General features: G+C 45.8%; 2 protein-coding genes across 2 annotated transcripts; both read right to left on the reverse strand.

Moving 5' to 3' along the window:
• Positions 1-254: 254 nt before the first annotated feature.
• RPS17 (ribosomal protein S17) lies at positions 255-6,397 on the reverse strand. Its single transcript, XM_083712968.1, has 5 exons — positions 6,258-6,397; positions 4,373-4,524; positions 3,891-3,996; positions 818-883; positions 255-381 (listed from the first exon to the last, which is right to left on the reverse strand). The coding sequence occupies exons 1-5, from the start codon at positions 6,258-6,260 to the stop codon at positions 301-303; spliced, it is 408 nt and encodes a 135-aa protein (XP_083569094.1). The 5' UTR covers positions 6,261-6,397; the 3' UTR covers positions 255-300.
• A 2,076-nt stretch (positions 6,398-8,473) lies between these two features.
• On the reverse strand, positions 8,474-14,228 carry LOC310831744 (uncharacterized protein). Its single transcript, XM_083712912.1, has 5 exons — positions 14,030-14,228; positions 12,470-12,550; positions 12,031-12,149; positions 10,812-10,995; positions 8,474-9,540 (listed from the first exon to the last, which is right to left on the reverse strand). The coding sequence occupies exons 1-5, from the start codon at positions 14,120-14,122 to the stop codon at positions 9,172-9,174; spliced, it is 846 nt and encodes a 281-aa protein (XP_083569038.1). The 5' UTR covers positions 14,123-14,228; the 3' UTR covers positions 8,474-9,171.
• Positions 14,229-15,895: the final 1,667 nt, after the last annotated feature.

The raw sequence follows: 15,895 nt of genomic DNA on the forward strand, positions 1-15,895 counted from the left end.
GATCCTCCACTACTTTAAGGGGGAAGCATTTTTCAAGTGACATTGCACATTCACCTTCCTAAATGCCCCTCATAGTCAATCCAGCTACATACAGCACAACAGTGTGCTTAGTTTGTGCATGAAAACCCTTCTCATGGGCCCCCGTAAGCCAGATCTTGGCCTGGGTTAAGAATGTCCACAGCAGAGCCACTCCACACAGTATTGTATCAAACTTAGATGATGCAAATGTGACGCACAAGAACACAAGTCACAGCTTTGTTTCTATATATTTATTTTAAAAGTGAAAATTCGGCAATGGCTTCAGATGGCGCCTCTTGGGGTTTTGAAGTTCATCCCTACAGTAGGCTGTGTGACCTGCAGGTTGGATAGGCTGCCGAAGTCCTGGAAGAAATACAGAACAGGGAACACTTAGCAAAGACACACCAAACAGATTTTAATGTTGATAAATGAAGAGGGCATTCCCTCATTCTGACTAGCTGAAGGAATAATGTCATTTAACTTTTGAGACTAACTTAAAAGATGTACAAAACTGACACAATAAATAACAGCACTTTGTATTTGCGGAGAACACAATAATGATCCCCCAAGCTGTCTGGCTTAGCCAACAAGATCCAATGACCATTTAACACTGCAGCATTCAAGAAAAATGCCTCCAAGAGTACTTTGAATACTGCTGCCTGGCAGCGTGACTCTTGGTACTAAAAAAAATGCACACAGAGACAACACTGCATTGACAGTGATTCTCAAGAAGTAGCTAGCTGACCGTTAGAAGAGCAGTTCCTATTGGGAGCTGTGCCAATCCCCTTGCCCCACTCACCAGGAGCTTCAACATCTCCTTGGTATCAGGGTCCACTTCAATGATCTCCTGATCCAGGGCAGAGACCTGATGGGAAAAGAGGTAGAGGTTAGATTTGGTTTATATAGTGGTCAACAGACTATAAACACAATTAACACCAGGACAACACAGCACATGTATGTGATGCAAACATTATACCACACAATGGTTCCGTAGTCCGCTTGCAGCCACTACTAATGACCGGCTTAAAAGAAAAAATGGAGGAGGAGCATCCCCAAATAGTGTGCCAATAGCAATATCAAAGTATACACCAGTCCACAAATATTATGACACTGGAGTGGATTTCTCTGGTATGGGAATGGGCTCTGTACAATCATCTCCCAACTTTACAGTCAAAAGTTTTCATTCTGTGGCCATCAGTCACACTAATCCCTTAACTAAGGGAACACATTTTAGGATTGTAACATATATATGACAATTTCCCTCCACCTATGTACAGTTACCATTAAGTGCATTGTGACACCAACAAAGGTTGTAAGCAGACACATTCATGCATAACATGCCAGTAGTACCAAATTAGATGGAGCTACAGACAAAACTTCAAGGTTTGGGCTGCCTTGCACTATCTTCTGCAACTTTCAGAAGAAAATGCAAATGCCTAAAAGGAGAATCTTCTTGACAAAAGCCTATTATCACCAGCAGCTACAGAGCTCTAAGAACAGATCAGGAAAGAGAAGTGACAGGAGACAGCACTTGGCCAACACACACAGACACACCCCAGAGTATGGCGACTGGGAAAGTATTTCATAGTTCATCAAAGTAACCAGAAGGGCTATTTCTATTGCTCCATTAAATACCCAGATTCTTGGTCTACCAAGCATACACAAGGATCACCCATGACAACTGCTCAAGGTTTAATAATCTAGGCTTATATTTACCAAAATACTAATTAGAAACATCAGGCAATGACACATTTGAAATGTGATGTTACATAAACAGAGGAGCCAGTGTGAGAACAGCAATCTTCAGTACATGGAAGCAAATTACTGGGCAGGAAACATGCACCAGACACTCCTCACACTTCACTTTCCCAACTGCATCCTAGAAGTCATACCAGTGGTATCCTAACTAGGTGGATAATCCATCAGAAACAACACCAAGTCCCCAGGAAGTGACCCCAGTCTTCATTCCAAAAGTACCAAAGGTCTGTAGAATACAGGCTTCTTGGATCTTGCTTTTTTAGCCAGAACAATGGTAAACATCTCATAATACGTCTTCGTGCTACATTTTTAACAAGGCTTGTATTGTACAAATTAATTCGTTTTGCGAGTTTTTTCGTCTAGCGAATTTTTTCGTCTTGCGAAGCACGGCTATTAGCGGCTTAGAGGCTATTAGCGGCAAGACGTTTTCGTCTTGCGAAGCAAGCCCATAGGGAAATTCGTCTTGTGAAGCACCTCAAAAACGGAAAACTCTTTCGTCTAGCGAGTTTTTCGTCTTGTGAGGCATTCATCTTGCGAGGCACCACTGTATTGCTTGTATTGGCTACTCTCAATAGAATCAATAAATATGCTACTTTAAACTGTGAAAAGGCAAGTTGTGAATGAACAAAAAGCCCTTTTTCTTGTTCCTACAAACACTCATAAGAAAGCCAACCAATGCCAATGCAGGGCAAGGGAGAAACTAGTCCATTCCTCCTATGCAGCTTAAGTGAAAATCCACATCAATCAGATGGGTAATGCGTAAACAAAAGTGAAATGGAAGCCTGTATTCGGTCCTAGTCAACTAGGGTTCTGGCCTAGAATTCGGCTACAAGCAGAAAAGACACTGACATTGAAAGTTATTAGAAAAGAAATGGAGTGTTTTACTGAGAGGTTGTGTACCTAAGCTGTTTTGCTGATACTTCTCTGCAAAGAGATTACCAGCCACTAGTTTTGAAAATCAGGAATAAGGTTTTTGTCATGACACAGGTAGATAGAGTCCAGCAAAACTACCCCTTATTACTAAGAGGCATTTAAAAAACCACACAGCATTTGAGAAGTCTCAAGCAGTGAACACCACACTACTGCATTAAGCACACACAAAAAATGTCTGAAAAGCTCAGGGTTTGGAAGGGATGGAAAGAAGCCCCCCAAACACGGGAAATGCTTTCAGGAATTCTCTGCCTGCAGTATCAATGATCTGGCCACAAGCAACAGGCCACAATCACTTTCGATGCAGGTCTGTCAGTCCTTCTCCATGTCAGTGAACAAGCACAGCATATCCTAGCTACTGGACACAAGCTGCTGAGTGCCATAGCTCAAGCTTCCATGCTATTCCACCTGCTAGTTACCTGAGGCTACAGAGCTGAGGAGAAGCACATTCTAGCCTCTGCCAGTAGCCAGGTGATCTAGGGCCAACTAGACGGCTGCATCCCTTGCCTTCCAGAAAGATCATAGCAAGGGGAGGTCAACTTACTCCCATTTATTTGCCAATGAAGAAGCAACTGTTCTGAGGCTTGCTTTCCTCTTCCCTCTCCGTTCCTTATGTAACATTTGTATTAACTATGGACCTGTGGACAGGGATTGTCTCAGCTACTAATGTAAGTACAGCAGTTAGAAAATGGTAGGAACTTTCTAAGTGCTACATAAGATTACAGACAGCCTTTATTAGACTAGGTTCTATACTCTTACCTAAATCTGTCCAGTTCTCAAGGACCAAGTCAATAACAATATGCAATGCTAGTTTCAGATCCAAGTATGCCATCCTAGTGTCCCTCACCCTTTTGAGGGATTCCTAACTGGCTTTTAGCATTATATTCATGTCTGTTTCAAAGTTGCAGTGTAATATATGTCTAACAACGTCACCTGTGACCTGGTTTGTTCATTGTTACATCACCGGGAGATAGAAGTTGAATCAGCAGTAAGGCCACCCAGGTGAATGCTGCATTTCTTAGCAAACACGTACAGTACGCCAAGTGTGCTGGACCAAGAATGTCAAAATAATACATGCAACTTCTCAAAGCATGCAAAAAAAGGAGAGGCAATAGATTCCTTGCTATCTGAAGAGTTGAGAATCTATGCACCACAAGTAACTCATGTGAGCTTTCAAAACCTACCTCAGGGACATAGTTGTCTCTTCTTTCTCTTTCCTCTTCCTGCAGTTTGATGGAGATGCCCCTAACTGGTCCTCTTTGAATGCGTTTCATCAAATGGGTAACATACCTGCAAAGAGAGGGGTGTCTGATTAAGTTTGACTGTGATTCTCTCAAGTCCCATTAAGGAAAAACTGAAGACACACACAAGAAATAATCTTCCACCCGTTCTAACCTTCTGGCTAATTAAGGAGAAGCCCACAGGAGTGTCTGAGAAGCTCAGGGTTTGATAGGGATGAGAATTAACCCTCCAAACACGGGAAATGCTATCAAGAATTCTCTTCCTGCACTATCAATGACCAGGCCACAAACAAGACCAAAGTCACTTTCGATGCAAGTTGTTAAGAAAGGTGTCTAGCTCACTGGAACCTCCCCAGAGCAGTTGGTTGTAATATTTCCATCGTGTCTCCTAGCATGTGCTAGCAGATCAGAACCAAACAACCTACCCAGCAACTTTATTGCGCAGCTTTTTGCTAGGGATGATGGCGATCTCCTCACATACTCGCTTGTTTGTGTGGAAGTCATTCCCAAGACGGGTATAGTATTTTTCAATTATGACCCGGGCGGCCTTTTTCACCGTCTTTGTGCGCACTCGTCCCTGGGAGAGTCAAAAGGGGGGGGGGGAGAGAAAGCAAGATGCAACAGAACAACAGAATGACTACACAATAAATTTTGCAAGGAGCTTAAAATCTTCAGCCTAGCCTTTTCTGTAGGAGCCTTTCTCAACCTGTGGGTCCCCATATGTTGTTGGACTACAACTCCCATCACCCCTAGCTAGCAAGGCCAGAGCTCAGGGATGATGGGAGTTGTAGTCCAACAACATCTGGGGACCCTCAGGTTGAGAACAGCTCTGCTGCAAAGAGTGGAGGAATCCCCAGGCAGCTTCCCTCTCAATGGCCTTACTATCAACACACTCAGGTCCAGAACATGGTGCACTGGAAACAAATAGGGAGCAGGGGCAAAGTGGCAGACATGTGCAGCCTTATCTCAAAAGGGTTCAGAAAAAGTGACATCGGTAGAAACAGTCCCTTTGAGGCAGTCTTTCCCAAACTGGGACTCTCAGATGTTTTTGGCTACAACATCCATCAGCTCCAGTCAGCATGGCCAAACACCAGAGTTCATGGGAGTTGCAATCCAAAACACCTGGAGAGGATGGGACTTAACAAGAACATGCTAAGGCTTCACATTCACAACTTTTTGACTGATGTTTAAACACAACTTCTATCAGGAGTTCATGCAACTGCATTTAATAGAATTCTATTCTATTAAATAGAAGGGAAGCTTATTTACGTGGCATACGTTGCACTGTGCTACATACAAACATTATGCCTTGTGTCACTGCTTAGGCCATGGTTTGGCAAGAGTGAGACAGAAGCTTCTAAACTTGGGGTAAACTTCAGTAACTCATAGAGCAAAGGGTCAGCACTACCCATGCATGGCCAGAAAACATAAAAAAGCACCACTACCCCCAGGCACAGCAGGGAAAAGGTCCCAAGCTAGCTGCAGGAAAGTCCTTGCCCAGCCTTAAATTGTCCACAAATCCAGGTGGGTCACATCCAAATGAAAGTGTGGACAAACCTTAGGCATTTTGGCAAGGGGAGGGCAAGAGTCGGAGTGAGCTACTTTTCAACAGCATTTTTAATGGTCGGGCAGCTAAGGTCGAGGAAGCCTTGAGGTGAGAATACCATATTTAAGAGACACACTCCAGACACCTTTTCTCCTATACCTGTATCGTAAGCCTAAAATCCTCTGGAACCTTTCTCTGGTAAGCAGATGCATTGCTGCACACATATACACACATGCTGCCCCATCACGCTAAAGGGAAACTTGATTCTGCCGGATTTCTCACCGTCTGACAGGTACTCGGGGATCAGGGCGCCCCAAGGTCCGGAAAGGGAAGGCGGCCGCCCTATATTCGGCTCCTTCCCAATCCTTCTTTCCCTTTCTCTCCCATCGCGAGTGAACAGAGGCCTACGAAAAGGTTGCACGGATCGCCTCCGCCGCCATGACAGAAACCGATCTCCCACTGGATCTCCCAGCCGCCGCCCCGCAACCCCCCCCCCCAAATGCATGCAAGGCCTGGCCGGCCTAACTGCGGCCTTGGAGCCTTCACTCAAGGAATGCAGCCATCTCTATACCGGAAGAAACAGGGCACCCCCCACCCCCCCAAGTCGGGTTCAGCCCGCAGGGACAAGAAGTGGGGGCTTAGCCCTTGGACTACCGACCGGGCGACCTGCAGCCCCCTCCGCCGGTGCTAGTTCCACCCCGCATTCCCTTCCCAATGGCCCCCCGGCGGCGGATGGCTTCGGATTCCGCCGCCCTCCTGCTCACCATGTCGACGGCGGCCGGTCGAAAAGAGGGCAAAGCATGCCGGGAAGAGAGCTATAAAGCGCTGGGGGCTAGAAGGACCAACCAAGGAAAACGACGCCGCGCGTCTCCTCAGCGTCGCCTAGCGGCACGGAGGGAGCTTTTTACAAGCCGGGGTGATATAGAGGGAGAGCGGGTCGGGGCGTTTTGCAGCACACCTTCACTTCCGGCTCATATTGGACGAAGGTGACTGAAGAGGTAGGAATCCATTCAGAATAAATCCCCGCTTTGCGTTGCGGGACTTGAAATTGCTGGCTGTTATCTGATTTCATTTATTACTTAAGATATTTATAACCCGCCTTTCTCCCGCGCTGGCATTCCCTCCAGAAAGGTCCGTTTCTCGCTTAATCATCGAATCATGGGACACCCCGGGGTCATCTAGTCCAACCCCCCTGCAATGCAGGAATTCTGCCCACAGCCGTCCCTGGGTGGGCTCGAACCACCAACCAGACACACCGTACTACTGTGGGCACTGGCAAATGGATGAGTTTACTCCAGGCAGAGCCCGCCCAAGGCATTTTGTCACCTCAAGCGAACCCTAAAATAGCTCCCCTCAGCTGCCAGGGAAGAAGGGGTGCTTGAAGAAGATCTACATCAGGAGCGGGGGGCGGGCGGGATAAAGATACACATCGGGATCATGCTGCTCCTGTGGATCCTGCCACCTGAGGCAGCTACCTCGCCTTGCCTCAGGGATGGGTCTGCCCAAGACTGCAGATGAACTACAACTCCCATCAGCCCCAGCTAGCACAATTGTTAGGGCTGGTGGGAGTTGCAGTCTTGAGCTGCCCGTCTCCCCGTGCTGTTTTAACTGCCCCTTAATAGATTTACTGCCGAATGAATCTCCACGTCCTGACAATTTGGTTGTCAGGAGACATTTAATGAACAGGAGCCCAATGGGGGCGGGAGAGGGAGTGGCAAATCATCCCCATCTAACATAATTTCAGTTTTAGGAGTACAGGGTTATTTCAAAGCCTTGCAATAAAATCTAAAATCTGCGGCCCTTTACAATCTTGACGAGACAATTAGTTTATTCAGTTAATTAGTCACTCGGTTTATCAGTATCAGCCCAGTTACTCTTGTTTTTAAAAATATATTTTAAAAACAATTTCAAACCAGTGTGTGTGTGTGCGTGCACACACAAATACACAGTGCTTTTTTTCTACTCGTTTTGAAATACTGCCCCTCAATGAGGTCAAACTTAGATTCACAAAATCTTTATATATATATGCACAATTCTATAAAGCACCACTAAAACATGTTAGTGTGGTATAGGGGTTAGGGTGTTTGATTGGCACCTGGAAGGAAAGGGTTAAAATCCCCATTCACAGAGAAAGCTCACTGGATGATCTTCAGCCAGTCACTACCTAGCCTACCTAGATAAAATGAGGAGCATACCCTCCAACATTTCTCCAATGAAAATACGGGCATTCTGAAGAAAAGTGGGGCATTCCAGGATCAAATCATAACCCGGGACAGCTTCTCTAAATCAGGGACCTACCTGGGAAAGAGGGTCTGGAGGAGGGAGAACCTTGAGCTCTGTGGAGCAAAGAAATAATAAATAAAATTTTATTTAAAACAAAATAAAGAAAGGCTTCTTTTTTCAGGGCAAAAAGAGTTCCGTTGTTCTTCTAACCCTACTGCTGGGCAGTGGATGTCCAAAACATTTTTTGTAAATTATTTTCCCCCACTTGATTCTTTTAGCCATAGGCTGTAGCAACGATGTTAAACCATAAGACTTTTTATTTATTCAATCAACCATTCCATCTTTAAGAATAAAATTCTTCCAAGGTGGCTCACAATAACAATAAAGTCACCAAAAAACAAAACGAAAAAACAAACCCACCACAAACATGCATGATTAAAATGTAAAACACAGTCAATGTAAGATGAGAAAAAAAGTACAGTGGTACCTTGGGTTACATACGCTTCAGGTTACAGACTCTGCTAACCCAGAAATAGTGCTTCAGGTTAAGAACTTTGCTTCAGGATGAGAACAGAAATCATGCTGTGGCAGCACAGCAGCAGCAGGAGACCTCATTTGATAAAGTGGTGCTTCAGGTTAAGAACAGTTTCAGGTTAAGTACAGACCTCTGGAACGAATTAAGTACTTAACCCGAAGTACCACTGTATTTACTCCACATCTAAAGACTACAAGAGAGGTTGACGTGACTGAATCCTTGGGAAGGATGCCACACAACTCTAGAGGCACCACCACCCAGAAGGCCCTGACCTGCTATCAGCCAACCTAATTTATATTGCTGACAGACAGAAGAGCCTCTGAAGCGGATATTAGGAGCTGGGCACATTCATATGTCCAGCTGTATTTGATATCTGGAGGCCAGAGGTTGACGAAGGCACATGGAAGCTGCTTTATATTTGGCCACACTACTTTCTGATCTAGTGAAGTATTGTTTAGTCTGACCTGTAGAAGCTTTCCAGAGTCATTGTAAGAGAAGGGTTTTTTCCATCACCTTTCAATGGAAGATATCATGGACTTAACTGGGAAACTTCTGGATGCAAAGCTGTCACTGAGCAACAGGCCAGAGCTGCTTTCATGCACCTTGGCCAAAGAATTTCGCCAAAGCTTTGCAGAGCAGATGGAGAATCTGCTCAGTGCTTCACCTGATGTACCGCAACACCACTCAGGATATTTCCCAAGTGGTGGCTTATAGACACTCGACAGGCACTGACACCCAGAGGATGGCTTTCCCTTCAAAGGAGGGAGCCCTCCCAGTCCTTCTGCAGCAAGGTTAAATGTTTTTAGTGGATGACAATGCTGCCTTCTTCTCCATGTTCCCTGAAGCAGCCATCAGGCTGGTCTCCAAAGGTCCGAGGTTCCCCCTTAAGCATACAGAGGTGCGAGGTTTGCTGCTGATCATCACTGCTTCACCTCTGGGCTTTTCAAGAGAACCTCCCCTGCCAAATCCGTCCTGACCAAGGAACCATCAGCATGCCAGGGGCAGAAGCCTCCAGATGCAATCTTGGCCAGCAGAGAAGTCTCTTTGGTGAGTTGCCCGGCCACATCTCTTTTTCCCAAAGAGGAAGGTGAGCATGTGGCGGTTGTTATCTCCTCTTCTTGGGAGGACTCAGTCCCACTTCCCCAAAAGCTCTTGCCCATTCTGCTGTGATTCTTGCTGCTGAAAGGTTCACGGGTCCTGCTGGGGTTTATGCTGGGGTTTCTCCTGCCAGAGGCCGAAAGGGGAATATGGTTGTTCTCACAAGCCTGCCTCCTTCTCCCATTCCTTGCCTGGGAAACACAATGCTGATGGTTAGGCACTTCTTAGGTGTGCAGATGAGACAGAAACACAGTGGGCTAGTTTTATAAACAAACAAACAAACAAACAACCAAATAAAATAATTGTCCTCTAAGGTGCTACTGGACAATTATTTCATTTATTTATTTATTTTACCATAAATTCATGTCTCTGCGATTGTGAACTCCTAGTTTGTAGTGGAGTAATGCAGGGGTGGACGCGGGTGGCGCTGTGGGTAAAGCCACAGTGCCTAGGACTTGCCGATCGTATGATCGGCGGTTCGAATCCCCGCGGCAGGGTGAGCTCCTGTCTTTCGGTCCCAGCTCCTGCCCACCTTGCAGTTCGAAAGCACCCTTTAAAAAGTGCAAGTAGATAAATAGGTACCGCTTTATAGCGGGAAGGTAAACGGCGTTCCATGTACTGCGCTGATGCAGGCTCGCCAGAGCAGCAATGTCACACTGGCCATGTGACCCGGAAGTGTCTGCGGACGGCGCTGGCCCCCGGCCTCTAGAGTGAGATGAGCGCACAACCCTAGAGTCTGTCAAGACTGGCCCGTAAGGGCAGGGGTACCTTTACCTTTACCTTTAATGCAGAGGTGCAGAAACCAAATCAAGGAAAATTTTAAGATGGTCGCAGACCAGCATAAATAGAACTAAAAATGAAATTGAAACAATAGATTGGCCTTCTTCTAATCTTACATTCTGGTGTGGGGCAACCATTTCAATCTGATATGTGTTATTTATAGTAATAAAAAGCATGCTGGCCATAAGAGTTGGGGGAGAACATCCAAGATCTACATCGCTAATATACAACCTTGATCACTGGGATCCTCTGATGCGGCAATTCAGGTGATTCACCGCAACCCTGAGTTTCGGTTGGCCTTCACTAAGGACCAAGCCTTTAGCATGGCAGCCCCTGCCCTGTGAAACTCGCTACCTGTAGAGGTTAGGCAGGAAATGCCCCTGCCTTATTTTAAAGCTGAATTGTTTGAGGCAGGTCTTCACAATACGTATTTTTTATTTTTAATCTATTGCTGTTTCAATTGTGTTTTACAGATATTTATTGATCTTCCTGCATTTATGTTGTAAGCCACCTTGGTATATTTTATGAAAGTGTGGGTTAGAATAAAAATAAATAAATGAGTATTGGTGGGCACAGGGGTGTGTTGGCAGCCCCTAGGCTAGTGTCTATTAAAAGGAGGGGACTGTAGATGGACTTTCCTCCTTCCACTTTTCACGACTGGTGCAAATCCAACTCTTATTACCTGGCAGCTCACTGTCTCCCGGGGGTAGCAGGCAATGCTGCTGCGGATTAGCTGCTCCTTGTGCCAGTCTTGCTGCCAGTGTTCCTGAGCAAGTTCTGACCTCCTTCCTTCCAGACGCTTTGCCAGCTCTTGGTTCTCCCAGTAGATGCGTGCAAGATCGCGCTGCCGCTTCCCCCAATTCAAGCTGTACGGGGAAGAGCAGATCACAGGGGAGGGAGTGGTCTCTTTTAAAGAAGGAAAGGAGGAGCTGTGGACCTCCAAAGCTTGTAGGACTCCAACTCTCATCAGCCCCTGCCAACATAGCCAATGGCCAGCGATGATGGGAGTTGGAGTCCAAAAGCGTACAGAGATCCACAGCTTCCTCATTCCATCTTGAAACCCTTTATTTTAGATCTAGGTTTCTTGCATTGCGTCCTGGCCCCCTTTGAGCCACAGCCAGCCCCAAATGATCTGAATTCAGATGGCATTTGCCTCCACCCCCTTGCTAGAAAAAAGCTTACTGATGTCAGGAGGTGCCTTTGGCCAAGGGTCAGCAAACTTTTCCAGCAGGGGGCCGGTTCACTGTCCCTCAGACCTTGTGTGGGGGTCGGACTATATTTTGAAATATATATATGAATGAATTCCTATGCCCCACAAATAACCCAGAGATACATCTTAAATAAAAGGACACATTCTACTCATGTAAAAACACGCTGATTCCTGGACTGTCCGCAGGCCAGATTGAGAAGGCAATTGGGCAGGATCCGGCCCCTGGGCCTTAGTTTGCTTTTGGCATTACAAGGGTTCCTCGGGTTACAGACACTTCAAGTTACAGACTCCGCTAACCCAGAAATAGTACCTCAGGTTAAGAACAGTTTCAGGTTACGAATGGACCTCCAGAACGAATTAAGTTCTTAACCCGAGGTACCACTGTATTTTCCCTACCACTATCAGACTAGAACTTGGATCCCTCTCTGCTGAACCTGCCCTAGTCACTATTTAAACCAGGGTTCAGGAAACTTTTTCTTTTGTCAAGGACTCCATTTTCTCATGGGTGACCTGCCGGGAACCACATGCTGATAGTAGGCAGAGACAGGGCTATAGGTGTGCAAGACTTGTCCTCATCCTCGTCCTCCTCTCTCCCACCCCATTCCCTCTTCCTTGTCACTCCACCCACCCACAATACTTGTCTGAGGGCCACTAGTTGCCCATGCCTAATTTAAACCCACTGCTTACAGACCTGTGAGTGCAATAGAAGTTCCAGTTGTCCACGCGTCCCGGCGACTGCTTGATGCGCCAAAGTTTGGCAGAATGTGAGCGGTTTTCTTGGTCCCGAACCTCTTGACGTTCTCTTTCCAGCTGAAAACACACAAATGAGAGGCTGATGGCAATTTAATTTTCCATCTGGAGATTTGTTTGGCTGAGCCAAAAATATGTGAGGCCAGCAATTGCATTCAGTTCTGGAGTGTAGAAGACAACCTTTCATTCATTAGACTAATACCATGATTTGTGATTGCCCCATCAAGGGTATATGTCGGGTAGATCTTTAAATTATTTGTTTGCATATGCAAGGGGCAGTTATCCCAGGATATCCCCAACCCTCTTGGATATAAACTTCTGGATTGTGACTGCATAAACAAGCCCACGTTGAGCATCCAGTTCAGTCCATTCCACAATACCTGGAGTTTCTTCAAATTCACCTGGAGATGCAAAGGTGTAGGTGGGGCTTTTGTGTTGATCACAGGAACTGCTAGTTCCACCTGCAAGGTTGAGAGAGTGTCAGGAATATCTGAAGCTAATGATCTGGATTCACACTGTTTCTTGTATTTCTTTGACCGGTGAGTTTAGATATGATGACAGCATTGTTACAGCTCACAAGAGCTAGACATGGCTACAATTAAATATTTTAACAAGAATCCCAGATCTATCATGTCAGCAAATCAGGCTCAAAGATAGGATGACAGGAAGCTGTGTTATGCCAAGTAACTAGAACATTGGTATTACTCAAACTGTCAGAGAATGGCTTCAAACAGGAATCTTCTCCCAGTCCTGTTTGGAACTGCTGGGGATTCTCCTGCAGCGTTTAGGTACAAACAGCAACAAAACCCATGAATGACTCATTCTGGGGCTATTAAATTGCACCCTGCCATGGGGAGTAGGTCACCCTTTGAGTCATTCCTTGGGAGAGTTGCAGGAGTTTGGAAAGCTCATCTTGGAAGATGTTTTTAAGGCATTTGAAATTGTTTTAATCCAACTCCAGCTTTCTGAGACCCAGGGTGAGAGTCTGGTGATATAAGCCATTCTGACCTTTCTAAAGGAGAAGTGGAACAGAAGAAAGCATAATGATAAGGCTGCAACATTTAATAATTTTATTATCAAGAAAAACATGTCCCCATAAAGGGACCATAAAGAAGGCTGATCGCCGAAGAATTGATGCTTTTGAATTGATGCTTTTGAATGGTGCTGGAGGAGACTCTTGAGAGTCCCATGGACTGCAAGAAGATCAAACCTATCCATTAATGAAATCAGCCCTGAGTGCTTACTGGAAGGACAGATCCTGAAGCTGAGGCTCCAAGACTTTGGCCACCTCATGAGAAGAGAAGACTCCCTGGAAAAGACCCTGATGTTGGGAAAGATGGGGGGCACAAGGAGAAGGGGATGACAGAGGACGAGATGGTTGGACAGTGTTCTTGAAGCTATAATATGAGTCTGACCAAACTACGGGAGGCAGTGGAAGACAGGAGTGCCTGGTGTGCTCTGGTCCATGGGGTCACGAAGAGGCGGACACAACTAAACAACAAAAACATATCCGCAATTAACTGAGCAGCAGATTTCAACTACTTTATTATTTTATTTTAATGAAGTTATTGTAAATACTGCTGATGGAGAGCTCTATCTTCCAAGAGACATCCCTTCCTGCAAGGGGAGGAGAGAGATGTCTCTTCTACATTTACACCTGCTGTAAAGTATCCTCTAAAAAAGATGGCTCTCCATATGTTGTTGGACACCACCTCCTGTCAACCCCCCAGTGAGTATGGCCAATGTTCAGGGATGATGGGAGGTGTAGTCTTAACAGCATCTCAAGTGCCCACAGGTTCTCTTCCTTAAAAGTCTTTACCTGTGCACCTGCCCACCAATCCACCCCACTCCCTACAGTTTGCTTTGGGGGGTACAAGTGAGGAATATGCCAGCTGTAATAAGACACCCCAACAACATCCCTTTTGTAGTCTATAGTGTACCTTCCTGCAGTGCTCCTGATAACTGGCTTTGTCCCATTTCTCCTGCAGGTACCTGTTGGTTGCTGGTAGGAGAGGCTGGTAGGCTCGGTACATGCCTCACACAAAGCTCTGTATAACTTGCTGACAGCACTGAAGACAGCACTGAAGACAAATGGCTGGAGTGACCCAGCTGGGAAAGAGGCAGGCAGCTCCACTGGGTCCTAACCTCCACCTCTTCTCTGGGATAGTTGATGCTTCAAATGGCACCTGCACAACCCTCAGCTGAAAACAGAGCATGCCATCCTTTTCATAGGCCTTGTGACGAGTCAAGCTGGTGGCTTGGTCCACAAGCTTTGTTCAGGTGGTCCGGGGCATGTCCCCTTTAAACAAGAACGTTGATTTTAATTTCTTTCTTATACTGTGTTTCATTGCCTTAGCATTTGAATTCCTTGAATGAAGCTATCTGGTTCTAAAGTGCACAGAGGTTTGGCCAGCTAGATGTCTGTTGGCAACCCACAAGCAGAACCGGAGGACAAGAGCTGTCTCTCCTCCTGGGGTTTCCATCAACTTGTACTGAGAAGCATTACTCCCCACAACCATGTAGGCCCAACAGTCTTCATAGCTAGCCTTATGCTAGAGGAATTAGTCTAATCCTATTTAAAGGCCGTCCAAGTTGGTGTCCATCAGTGGGAGCGACTTCCATAGTTTAACTTCCAACGTTCAGGTGCATTTGCTGTCCACAGGTACCAGTGTTTTGAGACAAAAACTTTTCTCTATCCACTTTCCCTATGCTATGCAGAATTTATGAACTTCCATCATGCCAACTCTTGCTTGCTTTTTCTCAAAATGTTATACGTGGGGCTGCCTCTGAAGATGATTTGGAAACTTCAGCTGGTGCAGAATTCGGCAGCCAGGCTGCTCACCGGGGCAAGATGTTGAGCATATTACATTCATCCCGGCCTGACTGGACTAGCTGCCAATTTGCTTCCGGGCCCAGTTACATGTGGTGGTTTTAACATCTTAAAGCCTTAAATGGCTCAGGACTGCCTGCAATACTTAAAGGACTGCCCCTCCAGATATAAACTGACCCAGACCCCCAATCACCATGCGAGGCCCTTCTTTGTGTGCCTCCTCCATGAGGTCTGGACGGTGGCAACATGAGACCCGGCCTTCTCTGCAGTGGCTCCGTTTGTGGAATGCTCTCTCCCCAGGTAGGTTCCTCTGGTGCCTTCATTATAGACCTTTAAGTGCCAGGCAAAAACATTCCTCTTCAACCAGGCTTTTGGCTAACATCATATATCCTTTTAAATGTGTTTGTGGGATGGGGTTGGGAGAGGAGGAAATTGTTTTGGTTTTTTTAATTATGTATATTGCATTTCTATATTGCATTTTTATGCTGTGAACTGCCCTGACATCTATGGAGGAAGGGCTGTATACAAATTTAATAAATAATAGTCATAGTAGTAGTAATAACAATACTAGGCCCCAAGTGCTACCGCTTTTCTTCGTAGGGGGGTTACTCCACTCTTATTTTGGCTACCCCTTTCTGAACTGTTACGGAAATTACAGAATTTTCCTTAACAGAACATACTCCCAACTCTACAATATTTTTTGAAGTGAGGTGACTAGGATTGTACACAGTATTCAAAATGGGGTCAACACCAGATTTGCACAGCAACATTACGAGAGTTTTATTTTCAATCCCCCCCCCTAACGATTCCCAGCATGGAATTCACCGTTTTCACAGCTGCTGCACACTGGGACTGTGCTGAACGCCAGCTGGATATGCTTCAGTTTGTACATTGCCGACAGCTTTTGATGCACTATATTCACCTGAAAAACAGCTTCTGTTCTTAAGTAGTCTCCAGAAGCAGAAATGGGATCACA

This window comes from Podarcis gaigeae (assembly GCF_964106915.1).
Source record: "Podarcis gaigeae genome assembly, chromosome: 14".
In the NCBI taxonomy this organism is placed as follows: domain Eukaryota; kingdom Metazoa; phylum Chordata; class Lepidosauria; order Squamata; family Lacertidae; genus Podarcis; species Podarcis gaigeae.

What these genes read in the sequence shown, in the direction of transcription:
- LOC310831744 (XM_083712912.1), bottom strand. Translation starts at nt 14,122, where the DNA reads ATGTACCGAGCCTACCAGCCTCTCCTACCAGCAACCAACAGGTACCTG. An exon ending in AACTTCTATTGCACTCACAG is followed by an intron (nt 10,996 to 12,030) that starts GTCTGTAAGCAG and finishes TTCCCCGTACAG; the next exon opens with CTTGAATTGGGGGAAGCGGC. An exon ending in GGGAGACAGTGAGCTGCCAG is followed by an intron (nt 9,541 to 10,811) that starts GTAATAAGAGTT and finishes TGTGTTTCCCAG; the next exon opens with GCAAGGAATGGGAGAAGGAG.
- RPS17 (XM_083712968.1), bottom strand. An exon ending in GAGACAACTATGTCCCTGAG is followed by an intron (nt 884 to 3,890) that starts GTAGGTTTTGAA and finishes TTTTCCCATCAG; the next exon opens with GTCTCTGCCCTGGATCAGGA. An exon ending in AGGAGATGTTGAAGCTCCTG is followed by an intron (nt 382 to 817) that starts GTGAGTGGGGCA and finishes TATTTCTTCCAG; the next exon opens with GACTTCGGCAGCCTATCCAA.